Below are 15425 nucleotides of genomic sequence, written 5' to 3' on the forward strand. Positions count from 1 at the left end.
CAGGACAAAGACTGTCTTTCTGTGCATTCTTGTGAGGTATATAAATGACCTAATCCCCTCTATTACCTTAATTCTTTGAGTAGGTGCAGACCTATTCAAATGACAAATAATCATCCATGTCCTCTCAACAAAGGTGATTGGTAATGTTTAATGGTTACTAAGCAGTGTAGATTGACAGATAAGAGCATGTGGCTGGCATTCAGAGGAGCTGCATTCAGTTAGTCTACAAACTAAGGGATTAGGAGATATGTATGTTTCTCAGCCAAGGGAAGACATGAACATGCATGTAGTAAGAATCTGAGATGGAAAGTGCAAGGACTGAGAACAGGCTGTGTTGCTGAATAGACAGAGATGGTTCAAGCTTCCCTACTAGCAGGAGTGCTTGCAGGGTGGTGCAGTGCACAAGCATGTATACAGAGGGCTATATTCCAGCATCATTTTTTATCCCATTGCAAAAAGTTGCTTGCTGCTCTTTAAGAATAAAAAGAAAACATGAAAATTACGGAAATTAAATGTCAAAACACCAGCATGAGGGTGGAATAGAAAGGGAAGCACATCCTACCTCCGTGATGCTAAAATGGTCATGGGTTCTTAAAACTAGTGGCTGTTACCACTAGTGTGAATTGTGCACACTAGGGGCAGTAGGACAGTATGTCTCTCTGGTCTTGTGCGCCACAGAATAGAAGATTATTGCTTCTGTTAATTTCTTTTCAGGCCTGCAGCGTTTCTTTCTTGAAAATGAAGTGACTTAAACACAGTCTCTCAAATTTGCTCTTTCATCCATTTTACTACCTAATTCTTAGCACTAAGAGTCATCTTCCCTAATGACCTCTTAAAATGTGCATGTCATCTGCTTCAGGACCAAAGCAACCTTGCCTACTCTATTCTCCTTTACAGCATGTTTCCAGTATTTGGCAACTGCAACTTCCAGTATTTTTAATCCTGGAAGTTGCAGAATGATTGGGTTATGCCTCACTTAACATTTTTTTGAAAGAGACCTCTCTGCATCTCTCTCGAACAGAGCTTTTCCCAGTATCAGGCTCCTAAGAGTACTACAGGATGTTTAGGTTATCACTTGAACACAGCATATTGATTTGGTTGTAATTTTGTTTTGCCTCAAGCTAACCTAAAAATAACACTTTCTGAAATTTTAAAAGAAGGAAATTTTAAATTGTAATTCTGAACTATGTGAACACTGTTTAGGCACAGCTTCATTCAAGTGAGGCTAAAGGTCTCTGGATGGGACAATTGCATGCGGGGAAAAGATATGAAGTAGTCTTTTATTGTCTTTTATTCTGTCTCTATGACTTGTGGAAATAATCTGATTTTGAGGAAACTACATGCTATGACAAACAAGCTTTACTTAATATACAGAAGTACTGACAGCAGAAGATTCTTCAGTGCTTTAATAATGGAGATAACAGTTCATACGTGGTAACATGAAGCCATTCATCAAGGCTTCAGTCCAACAACAATTCTGGTTTCTGACATCCTTACTGACTTCTACTGAGACTAACAAAGCAGTACTGTTTTCTAAAAGGACCACCTTTCCATGTCAAATGCTCAACTGTGTATTTAAGAAAAAATGGTAATTGGCCAAAATAACCCAAAGACGTGCTAAAGCGAAACACCTATCTTTAAGAATAGAAACTACATTAAAAAAAAGAAGATGACCATTGACCAGGAGTTGAGACTTTATAGATTATTTTCCTTTGCGTGACATACTATTTATCTGTATGAACAGATGCCTCATATTAACTGGATTAAGGAATCTACCTGAGGGTATTTGTGAAATAAATGCTGCAAAGAGAGTAAATGCATTTGGCTTTGTTGTCATGTTTACTTGAGGATTTCAGAAGGTTCCAGAAGAATTTATGACATTACTACGTACAATTCATGTGTACGTAACCTGATTATATAGTTAAAAAAATAATGCTAAATTAGTCACACAGGGGTAATTAATTGTAGAATCACAGAATCATAGCTAAAAGTGTTTACATACTGGGTTACAATCAATAGCATCAAATCTTCAGAAGTACATAGTACAAATGTAATAGTCTTGTTCTTCCTTCTATGCAAATGTTTGAAATTCAAAAATTCAAAATATTAAAAAAAAATTCAAAAAAATTCAAAAATAACAATTAAGCTGAATATCTGCATTACTTAAAATACCCTCAAGCCTCAGTTAGTCTACAGTCTTACCTTTATACTATAGTGACCAGGTGATGTGCCTGAAAAGCACACGTTTGGTTGCTATTTAATAGGAAAGATGGGAGCACTAAAAATAAGCATCCACTCTTTTAGAAGCCCCTGTGTGCTACACCTAACATTTCTTCTCTAGCTGTGGCAAGTGTGCGTTGCACCTAAAAATTAATGTGTATATGAGAGGGGAGAGACATTGATTGTTCCTGCTGCAGGAGAGAAAGTTCAGTGCAAATGTATATATTCAAAACTGAGTAAAACTGTCCTTTACTATGAATCCCTCTTGTTTTCCACTACAAGGATAGAACCAATTGATTAGCACTTACCAGAGGCATAAAGTAGCTGCAGTAGTTCCACAACAGATTTCTTATCAGCACACAGTAGCACAGTTCCTCAGGAGTACAGCTTTCTGCAAGTATAGATTAGAAGTTCTGTTGTGATATAGTCTGGGTCTGTCCAATGATATTACTCCAATGGTGTTCACAGTGAGATAACATAAATAAAATAGTAGCACTGGCAAAAATCTTTGTCCTGTAGAGTGTAATCATAGGTAGAAGATAAACATAAGATCATTACATTATAGGGGCTGGTAATCTCTGCCTTCTTATTCATCCCTGTTATTCTGTTTTAATAGAACTAGTGGCACTACATGGTGCCACTGTATAGTATTGCAGTCCTAGACAATGTTGAGCTGTCATTAATGGAGTTATGTCCTTTTAAAAAGGATTTTTATTTAAATACATCATGGAGAGGGCTTGGCTAATGAATCTTAATGTCTAGGAAGACTTCATGTACCTTCAGCTGCAATTGAGTGTGATGAAGTTGAGTTTGTCTGCCCTGTAAAAAAAACGGCCTGCTTTTTCATCCCTAAACAGCCAGAACTGTGAAACCAAAGCCTGCTTGTTGATCGGTTTAGTATGAACACTGCTACTGATATTTGTAAATCTTAGAGGCAAGTTTACTGTGGCAAGGATATTCCCTCAGGAATTCTGAGGCTTCTTCATCTGTTCCTTGCATTCGTATGTAATCATAACTAGACATTCAAACCCCATTTCTATGTGCAAAGAAAAGACGAGGATTTCGTCCTGCATTGTGAGGTAAAATTTCATGTTTGTAAGCAGAGAATATAATGCACTATTTTTCTTGTTACTGGAAGTTGTTTGGGATGGGGGAAGAAAGAAGAAAAAAGGTTATATATGAACATGAAGATCATGGAGTGAAAGAGCTATCACTGCCATATTTAATAATGCCCCAGTAGCCTAAGTAGTAGTGCCAAAACTAGGTTCTGAATAGAATTATCATCTTTCAATTTGGAGAGACATGTAGGTTTGCATCCCATTGAAAATTGTCTGTAAATGCAGTTGGGTAGTTTTACCTCCTTAATTGAAAGATGTTTTGCCATATTTGATATTCAAGAGCCAAGAGCAGACATTGGAATGCCGTTTAAAGAGCTGCTCTTTCCAGACTGGGTTATAGTGCTTATTTGGGAGTTCTGAAGTATTCAGAAACCACTCAGCAAAAAATTCTGAAAGATTAAGAGCAGGACAGTGTAAGACTTTGCCTTTTCATCATTGCAAGTTGTTAAACATCAGTAAATTAGGAAATGAACTAGGTATCATTTAGTGAAGACCACTTCTATTTTTCATTTTCAAATAAGTGATCTATTCAAGTTTAGACATACAGTGGACAGGCAAGGACTGATAGGGAAAGACACACCTGAAAATACATCTGCCATGCATATAGATCCAGGAGTAGCTGTTCTTGGTCAGACACCATGTGCTAGCTGTACTTTCGACATCAGGGAAGTACACCAGCTGAGAAATCTAGCTGCAAATCTTTGCACCTTTTTCTTTTTCAGTATTTTTCTTTTCTTAGACTGTTTGTTAGTTGCCCCTTTGCATGCTTTTCAACACAGATCTCACCAAATGGAAACAAGTTTTGAGAGCTGTAGTTACATGTGTGCCATGGAGATTTGTTACTGAAGATGCAGTATTAGGCTGAGCGCTTGAATTAGAATGCTAGATGCATACAGAGAACAGTTTTGCAGCTGTTTGGAAATAAAAGTTCAGTGACAGCTTTCCCAGGCAATGCCAAAAGGAGTTACGTGCTTGAAGTAAGCTAGTTTTAACACTTGATCATAATTTCTCTTCCTTGTGCATCTGAAAAATTACCCTTTAAAATTTGTTATTGATTTAGTCTTCCTATCCTCTCTTGCCAAAACTTCTGCTTATATATGATATAATTTGGAGTTTCATCATGAAGGACAGCATAAAAACACAATGACATTTTTCTTGTAACCATGTGTTAAACAGGAGGAAATCACTTCCATATATCAAACTTGGTCAGAAATGAAAGTGTCCTCTCTCAGCCCAGCTCATACATGGTGAGTGAGCCTACCTTTCAGTCACTGACTGAGCCTTTAAATTTGTAGTGATGAATCAGTCAAAAGCATTTTCTGCTGCTGGATTCACCTTATCATTATTTGATTACTTCCCTTCCTGGATTAATGTTGACACAACAGGTCTCAACAAGGGATCACAACAAGATCTCACAACAGTCTAAATTATCCCTGCCTAGATGATCTGATCAGATATATGCACATGTCTGGAGAGGCTAGATACTAAAATGCCTGATGCCTTTTCCTAAATCACTATGTTTTCTTTGCTTGTTTACCCTTTTACATCTTGAATTTGTTTTAAAAGGGGAAAGTGGGGGAGGGGAAGAGACACAGCAGTCTTAACAATATTTTCCTAGCAAGCTAACTCACCTCATCACAGGAAGCTGTTGATGCTTTGTCTGCCTCTCTCTCTTCCCTTCACACACAGCATGCTCATTGCTGAGAGTAGGACTGAGACTGTGCTCACAAAAGCAGGCTGAGTAAGAAATGGAAAATCATAGGCCTTGATTCGCATCAGCTTGAAGGCATTGTTTGCTTGCACTTCTCTGGGTGTGCGATTTAGCCAGATCACAACAAGGATTTTGTGACTTGCTTTGAAAGGTAAAGGTCAAATGACGCCAATTTCAAAGAGGAAAGAAGCTAATTAAGATGCCGTATAAATCAAAGTAAATTCTATTTTTATGTATTAAAAAAATTAAAAGATTCAGCTGAATGCACAGTCTCCTGGCTGGCTTGTAGAAGAGTCAGTGATTTCCAATAAATCGCAGATTATGTATTTTGCATTTTTGAAGCTAGTTTTTTCCTAAACCACAAAGATTCATACCCATCCTTCCTTTTGCGCATGTATCATGCCAGTTGATTGTGTGGATGGATTAACTGTGACAAGCTCTGACATCAGCAAGGGCTGGATGCTGCCTGGCTGTGTGGTTTTGTAATGCATTCTCCCATTACTGCTGGGCAGACTCATTCACTCTATAGGGTGAGTGAATTATGCATCGTCTGGGCACAGCATGGACTGAAGTCTTCAGCATTGTGCTTCTATGCAGAAGCTGTGCCATAATTATAAAGCAAGCAGATTTTCAGCTTATGCAGATGGTATAGCTGAGCGGCAAATGGAGAGGAGTATTAATGCTAGCAAATAAGCCTGAAAGTGGTAAAATATGCTAGTTCTTTAGCATGGGTGCAGTAGTTTGGCCTTGCGGCTTTGAAAAAGCTTCTGGATGAGGTTTTTGGTCTGCAAAGCATGTGGAAAAGCACAGGCTGTGTTTTGCCTAGGGACTGACAGAGAGGAAGAATCAGCGCTCATGAACCTGCAAAAGTTAAAGTGACTGTAGTTGTTTTGGGATATGGGGAAGAGAGCTGATTTACCCTGTCTGAATGATCAGAGAAAACAAGAGCTAGTGCAGCAAGAATGTGATAGGAGCAGCTCTGATGTGAATGAGTTCTGTATTGTCAGTTTCCACTAAATTCAGAAGGGGGAAGTGTTGTTTATTAATAACCCAGGAGCCTGCTGATTCCATAGTTATTCATTAATGATCTTGTGCTTAAACCTGAAGTAGCAATGTAGGGGGTTTTTGGTTGAAGAAACCTGGAGCAGTAACTGCTGAGAAAGTAGCCTCTGGAAAGATGAATGCTAATGAGGCCTATTCTGCCCTTCTTGTACTCTGAGGCATTATTTCCATAGTGCTTACAGTCCTTAAGACCTGCTTTTAAGGTCCCGAAGTTTTTTAAGTACTCAGCAGAACAAGAAACTTATGCAGACGGTGGTTTTGGAGCAAACAAGGTCTTTGTAACAGCCTGAACTTTAAACTGGCTTAATTTCATTCCTGGTAACTGCAAAAGTAAGTAAAAAACAAGGAGACAGGATCCTTTTGTGTTGTAAGAGACAATTGCAGGGCAACAAGTTGCCCTCTTGGAGAAGATAAACTTGCTGACATATCCTATCCAGAGCTTTTGACCTTCATTTTGAAAATGCTGTGCTCACAGCTTGTGTGCTTCGTTGTCTCTTCAACGGCCTGCTCTTCTGGCTAAAGAAATAAAACAGTTACTTCTGAATACAGCTTCTTCTGGAAGACCTGGTAGTAGCATGAATTTGAACTGGTATAGTTTGTCGGTGTTTTTTCCTGCATCTTTCCAGTGAACATCTTGGCCTTGGACACTGAGCTCCTCTACAGGTTAGGTGGGCATTTGTGTCTGCTCTGGAGTTTTATGATCCTTGAAATGGCATTATGGACTCTAGAAAGGCAGTGAGCAGTTCCTTGGGACTCTGTATCTAAGAGTGCTTCTGGTAGCAGTCACCTACTGGAACTGTTTACTCTTGATTTACTCTTGAGAGGGGGAATTTAATGATCATGCATACTTTTATTTATCAGAATAACAGTGTCAGTGTTACCACTGGTCTGTGTTGTGGCACCATGGCCAAGGGAGCATATGTTTGCAGAAACTGCAGCTGATGGTCTGGCACATAGCTAAGCATCCCTGTCAAATGGATAGTGGTACCTAATACCATTATCTCAGCAGACACCATAGCAGGGTAGTTATCTTAGACTACACTTTTACTTCTGTCTAAGACTGTACGTAGAAAACTTCCCATGGAGCAGGGTCATTTTTAGGTGACTCCCTCATGGAGTGCACCTTTCAAGTCTTAAGTTGGCCGATACCCTGCTGAAAAATGTTGTTTACTTTTAAAGTGTCATTTGAACCTCTCCTCTGCCAACACCTTCAGTCAGTTTTCTATCCCTGTTTCTTGGCTGCATTTGCACTAGGGGAGCAATCTTTCCCAGCAGTGAGGATGTAAACAGGCTCTGCTGCCTTGGGAGTCGTGTTAGCCAGCCAGTGTGGCCAATCTACCAGAAGAGAGACTGTTCTCAGACGCTGGTGACAGCAAGCTTCTGATGTGCATGGTACCTGTGTCTACCAGAGATGCAAAGGGAGGCCACTCTAGCTGAGTCAGAATGTCAGGATGAGCAGTTTTGTTCAGTACATTACAATAAGGTTTGATAAACTGAAATTGAAGTGTAATTGGAGATTCAGTACTTCACTGAAGATTACCCAGAATGGATAATAATGGATACTTCCTGTCTCTGTTTTTCTTACTCTCTTCTCTGTAGATAAGGTATTTGGTCAAATGCGTGTGTGTGCTTTCCAGGATGTGCAACTATATTCCTGGATAAGATCAACTGAGGGAGGAAGGAAAACAGCAGATTCTGGGCACAGGAAGAAGGCTGTAGCTGTAGGCTAAGGAACAATGTAAGACACGTGTGCCAACTGGATCACATCTGACTGTGACGCAGGGGGATGGTAGCCAAAACTACTTTATCCCTGCCCTCACAAAAGATTAAGTTTGTGAATGGGAGTAGGCTGAAAGTGGCATGGATAAGTACAAAATGACTGTCTTAGAACACTTTGGCGAGCTGTCCACTAGCTGCCTCTGTACCTGAAAATAATTTCCCTGCATACTGGAAAAATCTTACTCCAGTAAAGGGAAACAGTGCAAAGCTATTAGCATGACCATGTTAACATTAACATGACTTTGAGTCAGCAAAGGATGCCCATGAAGCAAGCCTTTCCAAGGAAGACAGCAACAAGATTTTGTGACGGGTCAGTGGATTCCTTTGCATACTCATCACTGCTCTTCATGTTCACAGCACAGTTGTTGATCTCAAGAGGCAGCATGTAAAAATGTGTCTGGAACTGAGACAGCCATGACAAAGGCTGGAAAAAGACTTCACCAGCAGGTAGCAGTCTCTGGAGTATAGAAGCCTCAAGCCTGGGGCATATAAGAGCATTGGTGCCACAATGCCAGTAAACATGCTTTAGTGTAGCTGCTTCTTATAACTGAAGATGAGAAAGACTTTTTCTGGCAAGTCTTCCAGAAAAACACCAGGTGAGGAACATTTTAAAGCCAACCACAGACAGGACAGTGATCACTGCTCCACATCAGAAATACCCAACAGCAGTCCCAGTCTGGCAAGTACTCAAATGAATGGCAAGGACCTAGCCTTCTGCATGTTCATAAATTAAGACAGTGATGTCTAGAAACCAAGATTTAAGTGCAGAGAGATCACAAGAGAAGCAGTCAAAAAAAAAAAAAACAATGTAGAAGGCTATAGATATGTGTGAGCTTGCTACGAGGAACCCTATCGCAAATACACAGTGTTGCACCAACAGGTCCTAGATCAGGTGTTCAAAGCTGTTTTGAGCAACTTTGACAATGTCAAGTGGATTTATCCTGAGTCAAGGTAAATCTGCCTGTAAGAGTTTTGATGTAATCTTCCATGTCCTAAAATTACATTTATAGCACTCCTTGTAACAGCCTAGCAGTTGAGCCAGACTTCCTCATTAAGAATGTTTGTAAATACCAGCTTATGAAGGTCCTGCTGTGCCTCACGTGCAGCAATCAGCAACCCAAATACTAGTGGTCTTGTATAGGTTATAAAAAACCCCATGAGTTTCACATCAGAAAGGTAGCTTAGGTAAGGATGAGATCAAGATCTGAGCAAGCAGAAATCCTGTTAGTCAAGTAATCATCTTATTGGTAGAAGCAACACTGTTTAATCCATTTGCAAGCAAGAAAAAATTCTCTTAAAGTGACAGATCAGTCGAAGGATGTAAGAAGTGCCTCTGCACCTACACACATAAGACAGGATCTCACATACCATCACTTCATTCATGGCTATCAGTGGCATTCTGGTTTAAATGTTTTGCTTAATTGATACAGGAAGAAAAATGTGTGTGTGCTGGGACCTTATGTGTACATACATGAGATAGAAAGCCGATTTACCTGTATATTTTCATGCAGTACTGCATAAACCTTAGACTGGACTTGGAAAACACTTGTTGATTTGCTATTACCTAAATGGTTATTAAGTTTTTACAAGACAGTAGAGTTAATCATTCTTATGCTCCCTGACTGCAAGTGTGCATGTAAGCAAATATTTCAGTAGAACACAGGGTACAACTGGAAATAGTTAATGGATCTGAGGGAGCAGAGCTACCTTTTGCAACAAAATATTTGAACTTTGGAATAGGACTGTAAGGATTTTTTTTTATTTGTTTGTTTTTATAGCCTCTGTCTCAGCCAGAAACCCACCCCCCTTAGTTCCAAATGTCCATTGCTGAGTTCAAGACTAACCTCTAAAACACTCTTGTGGATACTAAAGTAAATATCTTTCTGCTACTTTCTTCTTTCAGAGTTGCACCATTTGATCTGGCAGGAATTGTAAACCCCTCAGTGGCTGCAGACATGGCAATTCTGTCATGGTGGTAGGACACAGAGAAAAGCTAACTTCAGGTCTTTGGTAAAAGAGTGTGACCATGCTGGAGCCAAGATTGTGTGCTTGGCTGCATCACAGATGGAGCTGGTACAGCGGATATATCTTACGCTTACATTTGCTTTGCCTGTCCTGTTTTCATCTTCTAGGTCATAGTCAGAGATGTTGATGGCACTCCATCCTCTTTAAGTTGCACAGCTCCCATCTTTATTCACTAGGCAATTCTGTCAGCCTTTCTTAATTCTCTGAGAACTTCAGACTTGCTTTTACAATTCACTGAAACCTTTTGTTGGCAAGAAAGCACAGAGGAAAAACCTCAATCTAAGAGGCTCAGAAGTGCATGGGAGAGGACAGAAAGAAAGAAGTTGTGAATCACAGCAAAGCCCAGTATTAATTGAAGAGATCTGCTAACTGCCCCATTCTCACTTGTTATCCCATGTGCCCAGCATGCCTTGCTAGCACTGATCAGTTACAGGAACTGTGATTGTTTCCTACCCTTCCATCAGATCTAGGACATTGCATTTGCTTTCCACCCAAGCAGAAGCAAGGTGCCTAGGAAGAAGTAGGCAAAACAGCAAAGCAGATCTCAGGCTACTCTGTAACAGAGAAATTAGGTGTATACTCTAGCAAGGCTGGCAAGACCCTAATCATCTCTCCCATACGATCAGGGCTGGACCGACCCCAAGGGTGCTTACAAAGCCTTTTGCTCAAGGCATACTGAGGTCAGAATTTGGGTGTCAGGCCAAAGCTGTGGCTTTGGCCAAAACGCAGTAAGTCACACTACCAGAATATTGCCAACAGAAGTTTATGTTTAATTCCTGCTACGCACTTCATACTGGCAAAAATTCTCTGGCCTGGGAGATTTCTGTTAAACCAGGCCACAAGTTCAGAGGTTGTGGGAAATCATAAACCAGCCCACATAGTACATGATGTTTGTTTTCACTGGATAGAAGCAAGAGAATCATTTCAGGAATTTAAAGCATATCTTCAAATGTATCACAGATAAATTGCAAATGACAGTTTTCATCCCCTGTGTAGAAGAACTTCAGTGTTCCCATGTGGGTGCCTGCCCAAATTTTACTACCATTGCTCCTGCAAGATTCACTGACACAAAGGGATGCATCATTGGGCTACTCCTAAGTCTTTGAACACATGTATTCAAAGCTAGATAACGGGATGGCAGCCTGAGCTCCTGGGAGTACAGTGTTAGCAAATGATAATGGTGAAGTAAAAGTTACAGACATTGTGTGCATAAAATCAGCATTCTTTGAAAGGTACAAATCCATACAGCTAGACCTAAATGCATAAGGAGCATTCCTAAAAAAGCTGTATCATGTATTGCAAATTAAGAAAACATTAAGAAAGACTGCATGTGAGATAATGTGGAAACCAGCTGGCCTAACAATAGGCAATCAAATGGAAATTGAAAAACAGCTTAGCCAAATTAAATCTGGATAAATTTCACTTCCGCAAAGAGTTAAAAACCTTAATATCATATTAATTTCATGTTAAAACCACAAAATCCAGCAAGGAAGCTCATTATATTGCTTCTGTTGCTGCTGCTGGAATAGGTAAAGGGCACGAATTATGCAAGAAACATGACTTGCTTGTGATCACTTAAGAGGAAGAAAGTTTGTATGCAATTCCAAGAACTTTAGTTACCTGTAAATATTGAGAGCCAAAAGGCAGCAGCCATCTGACCGCTCATCTGCAACCAAGTGCCACCTTTGCTGTAATATTTACATTTTTACTTTTTGTTACTGGTATTCTTTAGAATGATGAATGGAAAACTTCACTACAATTTTACTGCTTTGGATAACCTTATGGATCGCCTGTGGGAATATAAGCTAATTCCAGGTAAGGACAGCTCCACACATACACAGCTTGTCACATCTGTTTGCCCATATTGTGCAATCATCAGAAGATTAGTGGAGAGGTTTGCCAAAGCTGATTTTTATAAAAATTCATTCTTTTCTACTTGCCTTTATCTCATGGCTGTGTAAATGTAAACAGTGTGAGCAAAATACTGTTACAGAAATTAAGACAGCACAAATGGTTTTACATGGCTTTCCACAACAGTTTGAGATGTATGAATTGAGAAGTGAGATCTCTTGAAGAGAAGAAAGCTTTGGACACATTAACATGTACCTAAAAGAGCCAGAGAAGCAGATACTCAAATTATAGCTTCCCTTCCTAGAAATTTCTGCAAACATCTGCTATTCAAATTTTTCTCTGAGCCCTGAATTTATGACGGTAAGTATTAGTATTGATTATATAGCTATTGACAAATAACAAGGATGTACAATCTCAAATCTGAAATATTCTTGGTTGGGACATGTAGAAACAGGAAAGAAAGCCCATTTAATGACATTTCTTTATTAACAAGTTTGTTTCAAATAATGCAATAAGCCCTTCGTTAAACAAAAGGAGATGGCATTCCCAAAAAAAAAGGAGACCAATCTTCTGTCTTTTTTAGGATTTGAATTGATGGGGAATCCATCAGGATATTTTTTAGATTTTGAAGATAAAGAACAAGTAATAAGATGGAGAAACTTAATTACACTTCTGGCCAGAAAATACATAGGTAAGTTAAAAAAAAAAAAAGGGAAGAAGAAAAAAAAAGCAAAAAGACCTGTTGTTTATTCTGTTGTAATCCATTCTAACTAGCTCAAAAGGTTTGTATTGTGATCTGTGTATTGTGATTGATTTTAAGATCCTGGATTTCAGCACAGAACAGGAGACAATGGGATAAAAGCCCATTTTTTGGATGACCCATGACCAGCTGCCTAAATGAGTAGTATGTTCTGGGTAGCACATTGACCTGCCTCTGATGACTGACTTCTAACTTCATTATGTTGTGCTTGCAAACCACCGGCTTGTGCTAGGACATGGTAACCTGAATAATTCCTGCATGGCAGCTTCAACTTTCTATAATGAGTCAGAAGCCTCAATTTAAATTCAGGCTAGGTAAATGGCCTAACCACAAGGCTATAGTTTGCATCATCTCCCTCTCACCTTTCATCTTTTTCAAATATTGCTGCATTTCATTGAAAATGAGAGGTCATTTTGAAACTACCAAAATCTCATTTCCCCCATTATTGAAAATAGGTAATTTTTATATCCTGTTGTTACTGTGGGTGCTGAACCTCACCTGCAACCCTAATCAATAAGATTGTCTGGATCAATGACTAGTTAATAGGATTGTCTGAATATTCAGCTCACTGATAAATGGGGTCTCTCCTACAGATAGGTATGGATTGGAGCATGTTGCGAAATGGAATTTTGAAACATGGAATGAACCAGACCACCATGACTTTGACAATGTGTCTATGACAGTGAAAGGTAAGCATGTTTTGGAGCACTTAACTGGTGTAGTGAAGTGAGACAGGTTTGTGAGTTGGGTGGAAGGGTGACAATGAGAAAGGGGAGATACTGGCAAACAAATAAGGTAGGTGGGAGAGAGAAGGAATCTGAAAGTTAGTCTGTTTTGCTGACTATGCTTTTTTCCCTGCTTGTACATCAGTATAAATACAGGGATAGCAGAACAGGGAAAGCAGAACAGGAATTACATGAAGACAGTTTGTTATTTGTATATAAGGTAAGGTTATTGGGGTAAGGAGGTAGAGTATGCATCTGTTCACGAATACAGCTGAGGTTTCAATATCTTTTCATGTTGTTAGTTCCTAGGAAAGAGTAGCCCTAGTTTATGAGGTCCTGCCAATAAATGCAATAGTAGTTATAACATTTGTTATTTTAGATCAAGAATTTCATTTGAGTTACCATCTCTGATATATGCATTTGCTTGGCCTTTAGGGTTCCTCAACTATTATGATGCTTGCTCAGAAGGATTAAGAGCAGCCAGTCCTCTACTAAAATTTGGAGGGCCTGGGGATTCTTTCCACCCCTTACCCAAGTCACCCATATGCTGGAGTCTTCTGTGGCATTGCTACAATGGAACTAACTTCTTCACAGGGGAGACTGGTGTAAGGCTGGACTACATCTCTCTCCATAAGAAGGTCAGTCCAAGATTTCAGTTTAAGGCTATTTTTTTTTCATCAAGTCAATCCAAGTTACATTTTATTCTTATTTATGAAGTGGTTTTCTAGATGAGTGTGCAGCATAAAGCAGGAAGCATGGCTACATATTCTACTGAATCTCTGAAGATACTCAGCTGCAAATTTGCCATTGCTTAGTTCCCAGAGGGAAATAATCTTCTCGGCCTTTTTTCCATTCTATATGGAAACAGCATATGCTGTAGTGGATTAGGTAAAAATGCTAACAGCTTCTCAGGGACTCTAGGAACATGTTTTCAGAATATGTTTATGTCTACGTGTTCAGTCACTTTCACTAAGCAGCTATGAAATATTGTTGCAGGGAGGTGGGAGTTCTCTCTACATCTTGCAACAAGAAGTGGAAGCAGTTGAACAAATTCAGAAATTGTTTCCAAATTTTGCTTCTGTTGCCATATACAATGATGAAGCAGATCCAATGGTTGGATGGTCCATTCCGCAACTGTGGCGAGCTGATGTGACCTATGCAGCTATGGTTGTAAAGGTAACTCACTTCACTGACAGTCTTGTACGGTCTCCTGATGCATTAATGCAGTTGCAAAAACAAACTTATAGTCAATTTTTAAACAGCTCCTCAGAATAACAGGTTCAGTAAAAAGAGAGCTCCATGTTGATACAGCTGCTATTTCTCTGAATAGTCTGGTTTCAGCAACTTTATTTAGCTGGTGTTATTTTTTTTCATCTTCCCTTTAAAAAACAAACAAGCAACCCCCCTGACAACTAAGAACTAGCCTTCTATGTGCTGGAGAATGTCTCAGATACTTTATGTCCTTTCCAGCCCTAACTATTCTATGATTCTATGTTGTCTCCCAGTCAGATCCGCCTGATAAGACTATACCCACATATCCTTTCTCCATGTAATACTACTGATACCATCTCACTGCCACTAGCTGTCACTTATGTGAGACAGTATTTCCCAGCTCCTTCATAAGTTTATCTCATCAAGAGAGTTATAATTAAGAAGTCCCTTTAACTCTCAGTTTAAGCCCATTCTCTGGTTTTTTACAATATCTATACACATGAATAATTATTAATTACTGCTAGTAAAGACTGCTGCTGATCAGAAAAGCAAAAGGAGAAAAGAATGCTCAGTACTCCTGCCCCTGCAGGCATTGTAGCCTGGCCCCAGAGGAAGCACAGCTTTTGGTCCTCCATAGCAGCAGTTCCCACTGAAGGCCTGTTGCTCTGTGAGCCACTACCTATACAGCATGTGGAGTCTAAGCGCTCCTGTGCAAAGTAGTAATTCTGAAATCTGAGAGCATGTATGTCACCCAGAAACAAGATAAATCTTACTAGCTGCTCTAATGGAGACAAAGGCTCCTAGCTCCTTTAGGCTTCATACAGAAAGCAGTCTTCTCCAAAGCAACAATTCAATGACTGCATTGCAGAGAGTTTGAGAGCACAAATATCAGTGTTTATAATGACATGGTGATATGAAGAGAGAAAAAAAGAGACATATCCAACAGTAAATTAATACTTGGG

At 39.5% G+C, this 15425-nt stretch overlaps 2 protein-coding genes across 6 annotated transcripts in view; one reads left to right on the forward strand and one right to left on the reverse strand.

The window, feature by feature from the left end:
• IDUA (alpha-L-iduronidase) overlaps window positions 1-15425 on the forward strand; it is a 44401-nt gene that overhangs the window by 17761 nt on the left and 11215 nt on the right. For both annotated transcript variants that reach the window (XR_009743675.1, XM_061455050.1), the window contains exons 3-7: window positions 11648-11730; window positions 12350-12457; window positions 13120-13215; window positions 13687-13889; window positions 14248-14427. Coding sequence is in view for 1 of the 2 variants with exons in the window: in XM_061455050.1 (XP_061311034.1) it covers window positions 11648-11730; window positions 12350-12457; window positions 13120-13215; window positions 13687-13889; window positions 14248-14427 (670 nt within the window). In the remaining variant the exon portion in view is untranslated. The remainder of the gene's footprint in view (window positions 1-11647; window positions 11731-12349; window positions 12458-13119; window positions 13216-13686; window positions 13890-14247; window positions 14428-15425) is intronic.
• Window positions 1-15425, reverse strand: part of SLC26A1 (solute carrier family 26 member 1) — a 35393-nt gene that overhangs the window by 12244 nt on the left and 7724 nt on the right. For 2 of the 4 annotated variants that reach the window (XM_061455044.1, XM_061455048.1), the window contains 2 exons: window positions 4970-5075; window positions 2529-2611 (listed from right to left, as the gene is read on the reverse strand). Coding sequence is in view for 2 of the 4 variants with exons in the window: in XM_061455048.1 (XP_061311032.1) it covers window positions 2529-2537 (9 nt within the window). In the remaining 2 variants the exon portion in view is untranslated. Of the gene's footprint in view, window positions 1-2528; window positions 2612-4969; window positions 5076-9989; window positions 10156-15425 lie in introns of those variants that run through there. The other 2 variants (XM_061455045.1, XM_061455042.1) reach the window with 2 other exon arrangements.

This window comes from Pezoporus flaviventris, unplaced genomic scaffold, assembly GCF_033815535.1.
Source record: "Pezoporus flaviventris isolate CSIRO_AGI_PZ_B2104156 unplaced genomic scaffold, CSIRO_AGI_Pfla_v1 ptg000018l, whole genome shotgun sequence".
NCBI classification, from domain to species: domain Eukaryota; kingdom Metazoa; phylum Chordata; class Aves; order Psittaciformes; family Psittacidae; genus Pezoporus; species Pezoporus flaviventris.